Source organism: Phoca vitulina, unplaced genomic scaffold (genome assembly GCF_004348235.1).
Source record: "Phoca vitulina isolate PV1807 unplaced genomic scaffold, GSC_HSeal_1.0 scaffold19, whole genome shotgun sequence".
Taxonomy (NCBI): domain Eukaryota; kingdom Metazoa; phylum Chordata; class Mammalia; order Carnivora; family Phocidae; genus Phoca; species Phoca vitulina.
Window position 1 is genome coordinate 25,841,236 of NW_022589722.1, and position 12,258 is coordinate 25,853,493.

The window sequence follows — 12,258 nt, forward strand, 5'->3', positions numbered from 1 at the left end:
CCCAAACCCAAAAGGCAGGGATGGGATGGGTAGCAAGTTCCCTGTAGAGCTACGTGTAGGCTCAGACCACACTCAGCCTTTACCCTCCTTCACTCTTCACTGTGCTCCAGCCACTATGACCTTCCTGCAGTTCTCTGCTAAGCTCATTCCTGCCTCAGGGCCTTTGCACTTGTTCCCTCTGCCTGCAAGATTTTTCCAGGGCTCCTTTCCCCTCTCATGTAGGCCTCATGTCACCCCAAACGACTTCCAAGATGACTCTGCTAATGTCCCAGCCCCTCTGCTTTGCCGTTTTATTTTTTACATAACCTTATCTCTAGTTGAACCTATTTGCATACATGTTTATTTTCTATTTCCCATTCCCCAATGACAATGTAATTAAGCTCTTTGATGGCAGAGATCTTGCTGTCTTGTTCATTCCCATATTTCCAGGACCTACAACAGTGCCTGGCAAGTGATAATGATTCTGACTAACAATTTTTATTTAAGAGTTCTGAGGCACGGTTCTGAGTGCTTTCCGGTTATTAGCTCATAATCCGCATTAGGAGTGGTAAGGAGGATCTTACGATTGCACCTTTTTTAACGAGGCAAGCCTGCAGGTGGACGCTGGCCCAGGGCCAGCCGGTATAGACCGTGACAGAGGCCTTGCTCAGCACGTGCGGTCTCAGTGTTTGAGAGCCCCCCACAGAGGGAGTGGGAATGAGACGAAGTCCAGCTCCACTGCTGTGGGGCCCTGCTGGGCCTTGGTCAGCCCCGGGGCTGGGCTCTCCCCCTGCTGCGGTGGGGGACAGGGTGCTCCTGGTTCAGCGCCAAGCCCTCTGCGGCCTGCACCTAGAGGCTGGAGCCGCGCAGCTCTCCCCACTGCACGCCTGTTTTGACTCCTAGGATGAGGCTGTGGGTCCTGGAGATCAGAAACAGGCCTTGTTTCTCTACAACTATTCACGAGCACCCACCGCAGGCTAGACATCGTTCTGGGTGCTGAGCATTCAGTGGTGAGGAAAACAGACACAAATCTCCGCTCTCGTTCTGGCAAGGGAGGCCGCCAATAAGGCATCTAACGTGCCACGGCAGTGGGCATGCTGAGCGCTGGGGCGGGGCTGGATTTGCCCATTCAGGATGGGTGTTCAGGGAGGCCCTCTCTGGGAGGTGAGGGAGTGAGTAAGCCCGCAGTGCCTGTAGCGGGGGCCGGCACACGTGGTCCAGGGCCTTGTCACCGTGATGGGACTTGAGAGTCTCCACGTGACTTGGGGAGTCTCCGGAGTAGGAGTGATACAGCAGTTGCTATTTGAAGAGGGCTCCTCAGACAGCCTGTGAATGGCGGGGGGGGGGGGGGGCAGGGAAAGAGGACCAGGCTGGGGTCAGCACAGGTGAGCCAGGAGAGCTGGTCAGGGCCTGCATAGATCCTCAAGGTCAAGCAAGTCAGGCTCCGATGGCGGATGTGTGAGAAGGGACAGAATGGTGGCTGAGCAACTGGAAGGACGGAGTTTCCATTTCTTGAGATGGAGAAAATGAGGTGAGGAGCAGGGACTCTTCATTTCCACTCTTGGATGCTGGCCGAGGGTGTGTCTGGTCTTGGCAGATCTCTTCGGCAAGCAGGTGGGGACGGAGCGGGCAGCGGACTTAGGCCGGAGACCAGGAGAAGGTCCAGCTGGAGACACAAAGCCCCCGTAGGGGCACCTGAGTGCCGCACACCTGTGCCGGGGACCACGTGCTGAGGGGAAGGCAGCTCAGGGTCCGGTGGGAGGGCAGTAGGTAGATGCTCACACCAAGTGGAAAGTGACAGCTCCGGGAGTCAGGACTGTGAAGCTGGGTGACCCCAGTGGAAGGAGCAGGGACTCTTGGGTGGGAGGTCACAGCAGGCTGCCTGGAGGAAAGGGTGCCTGTTCTGGGCTTCAAAGGATTCGGAAGCTGTGAATGTAGAGAATGGGGAGGCATCCCCACGAAAGCTGGCCCAGAAAACTCACGAAGGGGCACGTGCTGCGAGTGCCACAGTCCCACCTACCTGTCCAAGAGGGCTCCCCACCCCAGCTCTGCGACAGGAAGTCACCTGATGGGGACCCACCCAGCTCCTGCAGGAACTCAGGCCTCTGTCCGCACAAACTCTGCGCAGGCCCGGTGGGCAGGCCTGTGGTTGTGCCCTAGCCGGGTCCCACGGGCAGGCCTGCCCCACTCTTGCCCCGCGCCCCGGCCAACCCGTCCGGTCACAAAGGACCAGGAAGTGTGGATGCCTCAAACAGCCCACCCCGCTGGGAAGTCACAGGGAGCCTTGGCTGGGCCCTCCCACCGGTCACCACGTGCGTTCCTCCAGCTTTGCTCATGGCGGTCCACATCGGCCAGCTGCCCCAAACCACAGGGGACGCAAATGCTTCCAGGCGCTCCGTGTCACTCGCGATGTCTCGACTGAGGAGGGCCTCCTCCTCCTGGGTCTTTTTAGACCCAGCATGAAGGTGGCAACTCAGTGTCCTCTTATTTGAGCCCCGTCCCTTCCTTTCCCAGCTGGTCTGTCAGTCGCCAGGTTTTGGAGCACATGGTCAGCAAGCCCCATCTTTGACTTCTGCACACACGCCTCCCCTAACGGTGGCACATCCTCCATCCTCCGGCGCCTCTCCCAGGCCCTCTGCCGCCTTCTAAGCCCTAGCACCAGAACTGTCTGGGGTGACTGTTTTTTCTTTTTTTTAAGATTTTATTTGTTAGAGAGAGAGAGAGAGAGAGAGTGAGCACAAGGTGGGGGAGAGAGAGGGAGAAGCACACTCCCCACTGAGCAGGGAGCCTGATCCTGGGACCCGGAGATCACGACCTGAGCCGAAGCCAGACCCTTAACCGCCTGAGCCACGCAGGCGCCTCTGTCCAGGGTGACCGTTACAAGCACGTCCCAGAGTCCTACAACGACCTCCTGGACCAGAATCTCAGCAGTGAGCACTAACTTTGGTCACTCAAAGGGAGCACGGACACCGTCACTGGTGCTACGTGGAACGAATGGAACGTACCCACCAGCAGAGAAGTGGCAGACCCCGCTCTCACACCTGCCAACTCCCTGCCCCGGAGCCGGGCCCGTCACTCTACGCCTGGGAAGGGACAACCGTAGGTGATTAGGGCACAGTGGGCGTGTCCTTGTCAGAAAGGGGCCTGGAGCTCGAGGGCCGGTGAGGTGAGCAAGAGGGCGCCCGCACAGCGGAGATGAAGGGAAGGAGTCTCCGGGGATATCCAAGTTTGCCTCTCTCCCCGCAGGGGTTACGAAAGCTCAGCAGGCAGGAGCGAGAATGTGAGAGATACCAGCCTTTCCCTTCTTTGGAACAAGCCCATGCGAGGAAGGTGGGTCCGTAAGGGTTTGGAGTCACAGCTCCCTCCTCTCCGGCCCCCTTGGCCTCCTGGATGGATGGTCTGCTTCCTGCTGCTGGGACGGAGGCCACCTGCAGGCAGGACGGGCTCCCCCTCTGCCTCAGCCAGGTCCGCGGTCCCCTGCTGTCCCCACTTAGGATGCAAAGCTAGTTAACCACCAGGAGCAGACCCCCCGGGGCAGCGTGGGGGGTGCGGCACCCTCTCCCCTCTGGCCAGAAGGACCCACTGTGGGGTGGGCAGACTGTGGCCCCCCAGCCGGCCCAGCCACAGGAGGGCCCCTCCGCAAGTCCTCTGCCAGACGAGGCCCTGACCTAAGGAGCCCGGGACACGGGGGAGCAGAGAGTTGGACGGAGCTGCCCAAAGGCAAGCTGGGCCCTCTGCACGGGGAAGAAGGGGCTCCTGGACTTCCAGAACTTGTCGTCTCCTCCACAGCGAAGACCCAGCCGGCCAGCACACCCGCTCACTCAGGCACTGGCTCTCCACATACCCGTCCCTGGCACGTGCCTGCTGGGAAGGGGCCACCCGCCCTCTCCTGCTGGTGCAGCCCGACCCCAGCCCCGGCTTCCTGCCCGGGCACACGCCTGAGCGTGACGCCGTTTGAGGTCACCTCCTGAGCTGCCCCCTTCCCCACAAGAGCACAAGCCTTGGGTGCCAGGGCAGCCACACCCCCGCTTCCCGAACCCCGAGTCGGCTGCCCCGGAAGCCCCCAGCCGCAGTGGATACTACTCTGCCTCAAGGGCTGCCTGGTCAGCTGTGGCCGCCACCCCCAGGGGAGGAGAGCTCCTCTCAGCCCATGAGCAGATGCTGGGTGCTCTCCGGGGCCAGCTGCACCGGGGCTGGACGGGAGGACTTCTGACCCGGAGCCCTAAGAAGCATGGGGGATGGCGAAAGGCCCTTGGTGCCAGAGGAGATGGGAGACGCCCCGGCAGCACACACTCTGCTCTTGGGTCCATGTTTATTAGAACCTGAAGCCGGCCCAGCAGCCTTCCCTCCTAGAGGTGTGGCCCCCAGGGCCTAGGAACTGGCCTCTCCGGAGCGGACAGCCCAGAGGCCCTACTTGGGCCAAAGCAAACAAAGCAGTCAGAAATGTTTTCTAGCAGGTAGACGGTTCCTCCCGAGCCTGCAGATGTCAGCTCCGGTCTGAGTGCGTTTCCTCCCCCGGGCGTCGGCTCCCCAGCTCCACGCGAGCCACCCTGCTCCGGCCACGGGGCCAGCAGAGGCTGTGAGGTCCGAGGAGGAGACTGCAGCTGAGTGCCTTTCCCACTGTGTCCTCCTGGGAGCCTAGCTGCCGAAGTATTCCTGCTGGAACTTCTGGAAGTCTTCCTCGGTGAACACGGTGCCCTCAGCCTTCTTCTTCTTCTTCGTCTTGGCTACAGGCCGGTCACAAGCCTTGCGGCCCCGGTTCTGACGCACAATCTGGGGATGGAGGAGGGGGGTGTCAGGATCCCTCGGTGGTTTCTCTCTGCACATGAGGGACCGCCCCTTGGAGCTGCGCAACCTAGCAGAGCTGACTGAGTGCCACCTTCTCACTGGGCCCTCACGCTGTTCCAGGAGGCAGGGTGTACCATTTCCACTCACAGAGGAACAAACCAAGGCCCACAAGGGTCTCAGGGGAGTAAGGCCAGGCCCAGCCTCCCAACAGCCCCGCTCTGCTCTTTGCCATCTAGAGGGGTGGCCCAACCTCTGCTCTGTGCTTAGGGCAGAGACTCCCATGGGTCCCAGAAACAGCCCTGGCTCTCCCCACCCAGGTTCTGCCCCACAGCCCACTCCTGACAAACCTGCTGGGTGACTGACTCCGCCACGGTGCTTCTTGCACTGGTCATAAACTTCAGGTTTTCTCCAAGGTAGCCTCGACACTCTCGCTTCTGGAACTCAGCTGTGGATGGCAGGCAGGGAGGCATCATTTCAGATGTACTCCCTGGAAGCCGCTGGGTCCCCTTCCGACAGCTCTTCCCCGTCCCCCCACCAGCCATGCCAAAGGCCCTGTGTCCCCTCCCTAGGTTAACTCCAGCACGCGGGGCTCTTTTCTGTCCAATCCACTTTCCATTAGATCCTACTGAAAGCATCCCCCACCCCTGCCCCCGGCTCCCTGATGCTCAAGGGGCTTATGCAACAAACAAGTCCTGAGCATTTCCTGTGCGGCAGACACTGTTGTAGAGGCAGGGCATAGAGCAGAAAACAGCAAAAACTCCCGCCCTCATGGAGCTTACATTCCAGAGCAAAGAAACACGGTAAACAAGATAAATAGTATTTTAGAGAGTGATACATTTTATGAAGAAAAACACCACAGTAAAGAGAAATGAGGAATGCCAGCGGTGGAGGGTTGCAATTCTAAATACGAAGGTCTGAGCAGGCCTCAGTGAAATGAGGTTTTAGCAAACACTCAAGGGAGAGAGTGTGGATATCGGGGGAAAGAGCATCCTAAGCCAGTGCAAAGAACCTGAAGAAGTGCGATTAATGTGTTTGGAGAACAGAAAATGGCTAGAACGGGGAGGGGAGAGCAGTAGGAGATGAAGATGGAGATGGGGCAGACCACGTGGGGCCTCGCTGGGTAGCAAGTCTGATGGAAGCCACCGGAGGGTGTGGGGCCGGGAGAGACAGGTCCCGCTTACTACTTCATAGGATCACTCTGGCTGCCTCGGTGAGAACAAGATTACCGGGTGGGGAAGTGGAGGTTAAGAGGCTTCTGAAATAATCCAAGCAAGAAATGATGCGGCTCACACCGAGGTGGCCCCAGAGTCCCCTCATCATCCGTTAGGTAGCGTGACAGGGAGGGGGGACAAGGGCTGGGATACAAGAGGTGACCCCTGGCACCCTAGGCTCCTGTTTCACACCAACATCACCGTTACTCACGCCGTTTCCTGCTTGGAATTCATAGTTCTTTCAACAAATATCTGATCACCTTTTATGTACCAGGCTCCGGGGGTTCAAAGACACACGAGGAGCTCACCAAGCCCTGCCACATGTCAAAAGACCCCACCATCCAGCCCACATCTGTCCCTCCTCAAGGCTGTCTGACCCGATACATGGCATCCTATCTCCCAGGATGCTCTACTAGAAAGTGGGCTCTGTCCTCGGTGTCTCCCTCTTCCTCCATCCTTGCGGCCAATTCACCACTGAAGCCCAGCAATGCTCCCTCTCCCACCCCCCCATATCCTTGCACCATCGCGGCTGCCCAGGCCACAGTGCCTCCCACCCGAACCGAGTAGGTGAGAGCAAATCTCTCCGCAGACACACTGCCTGGTTTCCACCTGTGCGATCTGGGCCGGTGCCCATTTCTGCATCTGACAAATGGGGGTCACGACAGTCCTGACCTCACAGGGTCGTGTGAGGAACCAAACGAGGGAATATTTATTTATACAGGCTTTAGAACCGCACCAGGCACGCAGACCATTCACGGCTTGTTAAGCGCTCCATCTCTGACTCCTGCCCGCTCCGTCACCTTGTCCAGGCATCTTTCTGGCCAATTCTCAAAGCAACGAACTTTTTCCTAACTCTGCATGAGCTATTTTCTCCAGAGCGCTCTTCCCCTGGCTCACTCTCACACTTCCTTCAGGTACGGGCTTAAATGTCGCTTCCGCAGAGCAGTCTGATTTGGCTTTTTATTCTAAAGCCCTCCAGGGCACTCCAGTCTTACCCCACAGGCCTCATCACACTGAGCAATTACTCCCTGCCTCTGAAATTCTTTGGTGCTTCTCTCCCCACTAGGGCAGTAGCCCGCGAGGACCGGGACGACGTGTTTCGTCCACCTCCGTACTCCCAGGACCCGGCTCCGCGCCTGGCGCACACCTGCTATTCCAGAAAATGCCCGGCCACCCTTTCAAGCTCAGCCTCCAGCGCCCCCTCCTCCTGGGTGCCGCCCCCTTCCCGAGCTCACCGAGCGCGGACTTGGGCACCTTTCCCTTGGCCGAGTTCCGCAGTTTCTGGGCTTGGGTCGCCTTCGCCTTCCGGGTCCGCTTCGCCGAGGCCCCGTTCGGCTTGGCCTGGCCTGGCGCGGCCCGGGGGGCTGCAGGGGAAGAGAGAGAGGGACCGACCCGGGTCAGAGGGCGCGCAGGGTTTCCATCCCACCAGGGCCAAGCCTGGCTTGGATCGTCCCGTACCCTCTGGGCTCCCGCCCGCAGACCCTGCCGTCCCTCCGCCCGCGCTGCGCGGCCCCGGCCAGGCCCGTCTCACCCTCCGGCGCCCCCAGCAGCTCCAGGCCCCGCCGCAGCAGGGCGGCCGACATGGCTACGCTTAGCTCCGCCTACACACCACGCTACTTCCGCCTTGGCTGCCCTGGTCCTCTCGGCGGAAACCCGAGCGAGAACAGAAGGTTCCGGAGTGAGCGGGCGGAAGTGCCCGCCTGCCTTAGGACGCATGCGTTTGGGGTCGCCACTTTACTACGGAGAGGAAATGGGGGCGGGAGCTGGAGGCGGGGCCAACCTGCAGAAGGACACATTTGTTGTCCAATCCTAAGAAGGCCACGCCTTCTTCCAGAGCCGTCCGTAACCAGCCCGGGCTGGTTGGTCAACTTTCCCGAGTCCCGAAGCTCCCTGGTGGGCGAGGCGGGGGCCGGAGCAGAGTGTTCGCATTATCAATTTTTTCGACAAAGGGAAGTGTACAGCCGGGTTCTTTTTCACGTACATCAACCAAAGCAACATATCGGTGGAGTATGGCATGAGAATCCAACTTGTCTTCCATTATGTCAGACCTGAAAGACATTCGCCAAAAAATGCAAAACCGTGTCAGTGTTTTCCCGCTATTTTGTTTTGCTTTGGAAAATACAACCATTTTCATTAGAAATATTTGTTCAACATAGAGCAGGCAAAAAGCATGTCTGACGTCACTGGGCCACAGGGTCCCCCACAGCCCTTTATTTATAACATGCAGTGGGGTTGCTATTGTTTTTAAAAATGAATTAATAAATAAAACGTATTAACTTACTAAATTTTAAAAATTAAAAATTTCTCAGTTTTAGTTTCTAATATGGTAAATATCAGTAGGTATTTACACATGGTAAAGCTCTTTGGGATCCTGAACTTTTTTTAAGAGTGTCAGGAATTTCTTGGACCAAAAAGTTTGAGAACTTCTGGCCTAGAAATTACTCTTTTTTTTTTTTTTTTAAAGATTTTTAAAAATGTATTTATTTGACAGAGAGATAGAAGCCCGAGTAGGCAGAGTGGCAGGCAGAGGGAGAGGGAGAAGCAGGCTCTCTGCTGAGCAGGGAGCCTGATGCTGGACTTGATCCTAGGACCCTCAGATTACAACCCAAGCCGAAGGCAGCTGTTTAACTGACTGAGCCACCCAGGTGCCCCTAGAAATTACTCTTCTTGCAGTGGGGAAGAATCCTGCCTATTCACAGCTCCATCTGCAGCTCTTAGCCCAGTATCTGGCATGCAGAAGGAACTCAATAGATGAGTGGTGAATGATGAGGAATATGATTTGAGAGCCTTTCGTATGCCCTACGCTGTTGAGGTGGGGCATGCGGATGACTCAGCTGGACATTCCTGGATGAACCTCACTGTCTAACCGCCATGAGCTAGGCCTGGGGGGAAAGAACACCTAAATAGACGTTAATAATAGCAAACACTATGTTAAGGTACTGTTAGCATTTGTTAACTCATTTACCTCCCACCACCCGTAACTCTGAGGTAGGAGCAACTGTTTCCCCCATTTTACAGATGAGGAAACAGTGGCACAGAGCCAAGGAACCTGTCCAGGTCACACACGTTGGTGTCCGTGCTGGGAATCAAGACACAGAGCTGAGTGTGTATGTGTGTGTGTGCGCGCTGCATCTTGCCCCAGCCTCCCAGGAGATTAGTGTTGTGCCTCACAAGTGCCTCACAAGCCCACAGGATCAAGAGATCTCTGGAGAAGAGGAGCTGCTCATGTGGGAGGGGAGAGTCCCAGGAAGGAGGACCCCTTAGTGAAGGCACATGCCTGGGACAGGAGTGGCCCCAGAGGGGTGACTAGGGAAGGGTGGGGTTTTTTGATTTTTTTAAAAAAATATTTTATTTATTTGAAAGAGAAAGCTAGAGAGAGAGAGCAAGAGTGGGGTGAGGGGCAGACGGAGAAGCAGACTCCCCGCTGAGCAGGGAGCTGGGGCTCATGACCTGTGTTGAAGGCAGAGCTTAACCAACTGAGCCACCCAGGCACTCCAGGGAAAGGTGTTCTAATCTGCATTCAACTCCATGAATTTGCCTAAAGGACTGTGGGGGGTCGTGGAACACAGTTACATTGTCAGACACGCTCTTTTTATCTGCTTCTAAAATAGCCAGATTATTTTCTTACCATGTTTATTTTTTATTGTCTTTCCCCCCACCCACACCCCACTGTATGCTCCATAAGGGCAGGAATCTTTGTTTTGTTCATGGTTATGTCTCTAGCTCCTGGAACATATAGTAAGCACTCCATAAATGTACGGATCAGATGGATGAAGTTTGAGTTTGGGATGCCTGTGGGAGGCTAGGTAGAGATGTGTGAGTCTGTCTCTCAAGAGGGCAAAGGACCAAGCTCTATCGTATTCCCTTCCTCCTCCCCATCTGGGGTGGTCAGCACACGGTCCCCAGGGTGGAGGAGTTCTTTGTATTCCAATGTCCCGGCGAACAGGGACGCCAGTCATGGCTGGATTCCTGCAGCGTCCTCAGCTCAACCCGTTGCTCAGCGGACTCTGGAGGGGGCCGGCTGCCCCTTCGGCCACTAGGTGGCGCCGCAGGACAGCTTTCTTGCACAGCGCGCCTCCGCGATCCTGGTTGGGGTTTCGGGGTAGGAGTGTGGGGTTGGGGCACCCTTCGGCCTCAGCTGGCTCTTTGCAGCCAGCACCGCGTGGCCCCGGCTTCCTGCCGCCTCTGCCTTGCGGCCTTCCGAGACCAGCCTAGACACCCCTCCTGGGCCTGCTGAGGTCAAGCCACCAGGCCGGGCTGGGCAGGGGCGGCGGGGGGGGGGGTGCGGAGGAGGAGGAGGCCCCCCTCTGAAAAGGGTTGTAAATGGCAGCAGGTGGGCACTCACTGTGGGGAAGTCTCCAGTGACCCTAGGCAGTCCCTTAACAGAGAGTGCCTCAGTTTCCTCATCTGTTAAATGGGGTTTGGCTTCCTAATACGGTGGGAGTGAGGAGCTGGTAAATTAATACTGGTGAAGCATCTAGAACAGGGACTGGAGGGTAAGCACCCAGCGACTGTTTGCGGTGGATTATTACAGAGGTGCACTCCCATTCTGGGCAGGAAGGAGGCGCCCAGGAGGCGCCCAGGAGGTTGCCGCCTTCCTATCCCCTGTCACCCATTTACCTCATCCCTGTCTCCTTCCTGGCCTTCCTGGAACAGCTTAACCTCACCAGGCCTCAGAGGGACCAAAGGCTCAGAGGGAGGCGAGGTGTTCTAAAGTCACACAGTATTTCAAGAGCAGAGGCAGGACTAGAACCCGGGTCTCTGAGTCCTGAGCAAGAGTGTGTGAGTACGTATGAGGTTGTATGTGTGTGTGTGCGTGTGTGTGTGCAAGTGTGAGCGTGCGTGCTGGGGGGGGGGGCACCTGGCATCCTGTGCTTTGCTTTTGCTTCTCTCCATCTTTCTTCCGTCTCTGTGTATCTCTGTCTCCTTGTCCTTGTCTCTGGCTCTTGTCCTTGTGTCTGTGCCTCCGTCCTCCCTTCTCTGTCCCTGAGTCCTCTCTCCATCTCTCCCTCCTTCACCGCACCCACCCCCAGCCCCCAAGCTCCTGGCCTCTCTCCACCTTCAAATTGAAAACCCAAATTGGAATTTCCAATTGCCTTTCCGAGTGGTGATTGCCAGTCTCCGCGTGTCCAGCCCTCCCTTGTCTGTGCCGCCCGGCCCTGAGTTACTGCCCAGTCCCCCCCTCTCGCCTCCGCCTCTGACTCCTGCCCCCTGTGGCTTTGAAGTGTGTTTACCTGAGGGCTCCAGAAGGAATCCATTTCTGCCCCCTCTGGTTCTCAGCTGATGGGTGTGTGTGGGGGGGCTCCTTTCAGGCTCTGGTCTCCCCTGTCCCTCTCGGGGTCTCTTGGGCTTGTGTCTCATGCCTCGTTCCCTCCTGACCACGCTGTCACCAGGCAGTCACTCCTCGGTTTCCCAGATCAAGGACAGAGCTGGGGGAGGGAGCGTCCCCAGGGGTCCGAGGCTGACACAGATGCTCTAGGTTCCGCAGACTGGGCTCACAAGGCTGTGTGCCCACGAGCAAGCCACCCTCCTCCTCTGGGCCTGTTGCCTCCTCTGCCAGTTGGGCTTTGAGAAGTACTGTCCAGCCTTCCTCCCAGGGCTGAGGGCGGGATGGGGCCAGAGCTTCCTCATTCCTGGGTCCTGAGGTCTGGGGGGAGCTTGGGTTCTGGAGCAGGGCTGTGCAGGTTCAAATTATGGCTTTGCCACTCGCTAGCTGTGTGACCTTGAGTAAGGCACACAACCTCTCTGTGCTTCCGTTTCCTCATCTGTGAGTTGACTATAATAATAGTCCCTACCTCCTGAGGAGGGTTGCCGTGAGGACTGAGTGCAAAGAGCTTAGAAAGGAAACCTGGGCACAGAGTAAGTGCCGTATGTTTGTAAATGAACGATGGGCATTGGTGCCAGACTGTGTTTGGGGGACCTGTGCGCACATCCGTGGGGATGACCTGCACAGGTATGTAGCCACTGGACCTCCGTGCTCTTGTGAGCAGCACATGGGGAGCTTGGGGGCTACAGAGAGTAATGCTCAGGAGCCTGGAGTCTGGCAGGTGTACGTTCACATGCAGCCTTTGCCACTTCTCAGCGTGTGGCCTGGGGAGGCTACGGTCACCTCTCTGAGCTTCGTGGGGGTTTTGGGGGACTGGTGGTGTCTCCCTCCAGGTCTGTTGGAGGGTGCGGTGAGAGGCTGCGTGGAAAGCTCAGCACTGGTCCGGACACTTGATCATCTGCTCACTCAACAAACAGTTGCTGAACATGCCCCCCAGGCAGCGGGCAGGGAGGG

At 57.4% G+C, this 12,258-nt stretch overlaps 1 protein-coding gene across 1 annotated transcript; it reads right to left on the reverse strand.

Annotated features, from left to right (window-relative positions):
- Positions 1–2,775: 2,775 nt before the first annotated feature.
- On the reverse strand, positions 2,776–7,605 carry RPS19BP1 (ribosomal protein S19 binding protein 1). The gene is made up of 4 exons (XM_032416492.1): positions 7,510–7,605; positions 7,214–7,342; positions 5,115–5,212; positions 2,776–4,752 (listed from the first exon to the last, which is right to left on the reverse strand). The coding sequence occupies exons 1-4, from the start codon at positions 7,559–7,561 to the stop codon at positions 4,618–4,620; spliced, it is 414 nt and encodes a 137-aa protein (XP_032272383.1). The 5' UTR covers positions 7,562–7,605; the 3' UTR covers positions 2,776–4,617.
- Positions 7,606–12,258: the final 4,653 nt, after the last annotated feature.

Bases quoted from the DNA above. Each gene is read 5' to 3' on its own strand.
- RPS19BP1 (XM_032416492.1), bottom strand. From the start codon at position 7,561: ATGTCGGCCGCCCTGCTGCGGCGGGGCCTGGAGCTGCTGGGGGCGCCG. The intron at 5,213-7,213 runs GTGAGCTCGGGA...TGCCATCCACAG, and splicing joins GGTGCCCAAGTCCGCGCTCG to CTGAGTTCCAGAAGCGAGAG. The intron at 4,753-5,114 runs GTTTGTCAGGAG...CTCCATCCCCAG, and splicing joins CGGAGTCAGTCACCCAGCAG to ATTGTGCGTCAGAACCGGGG.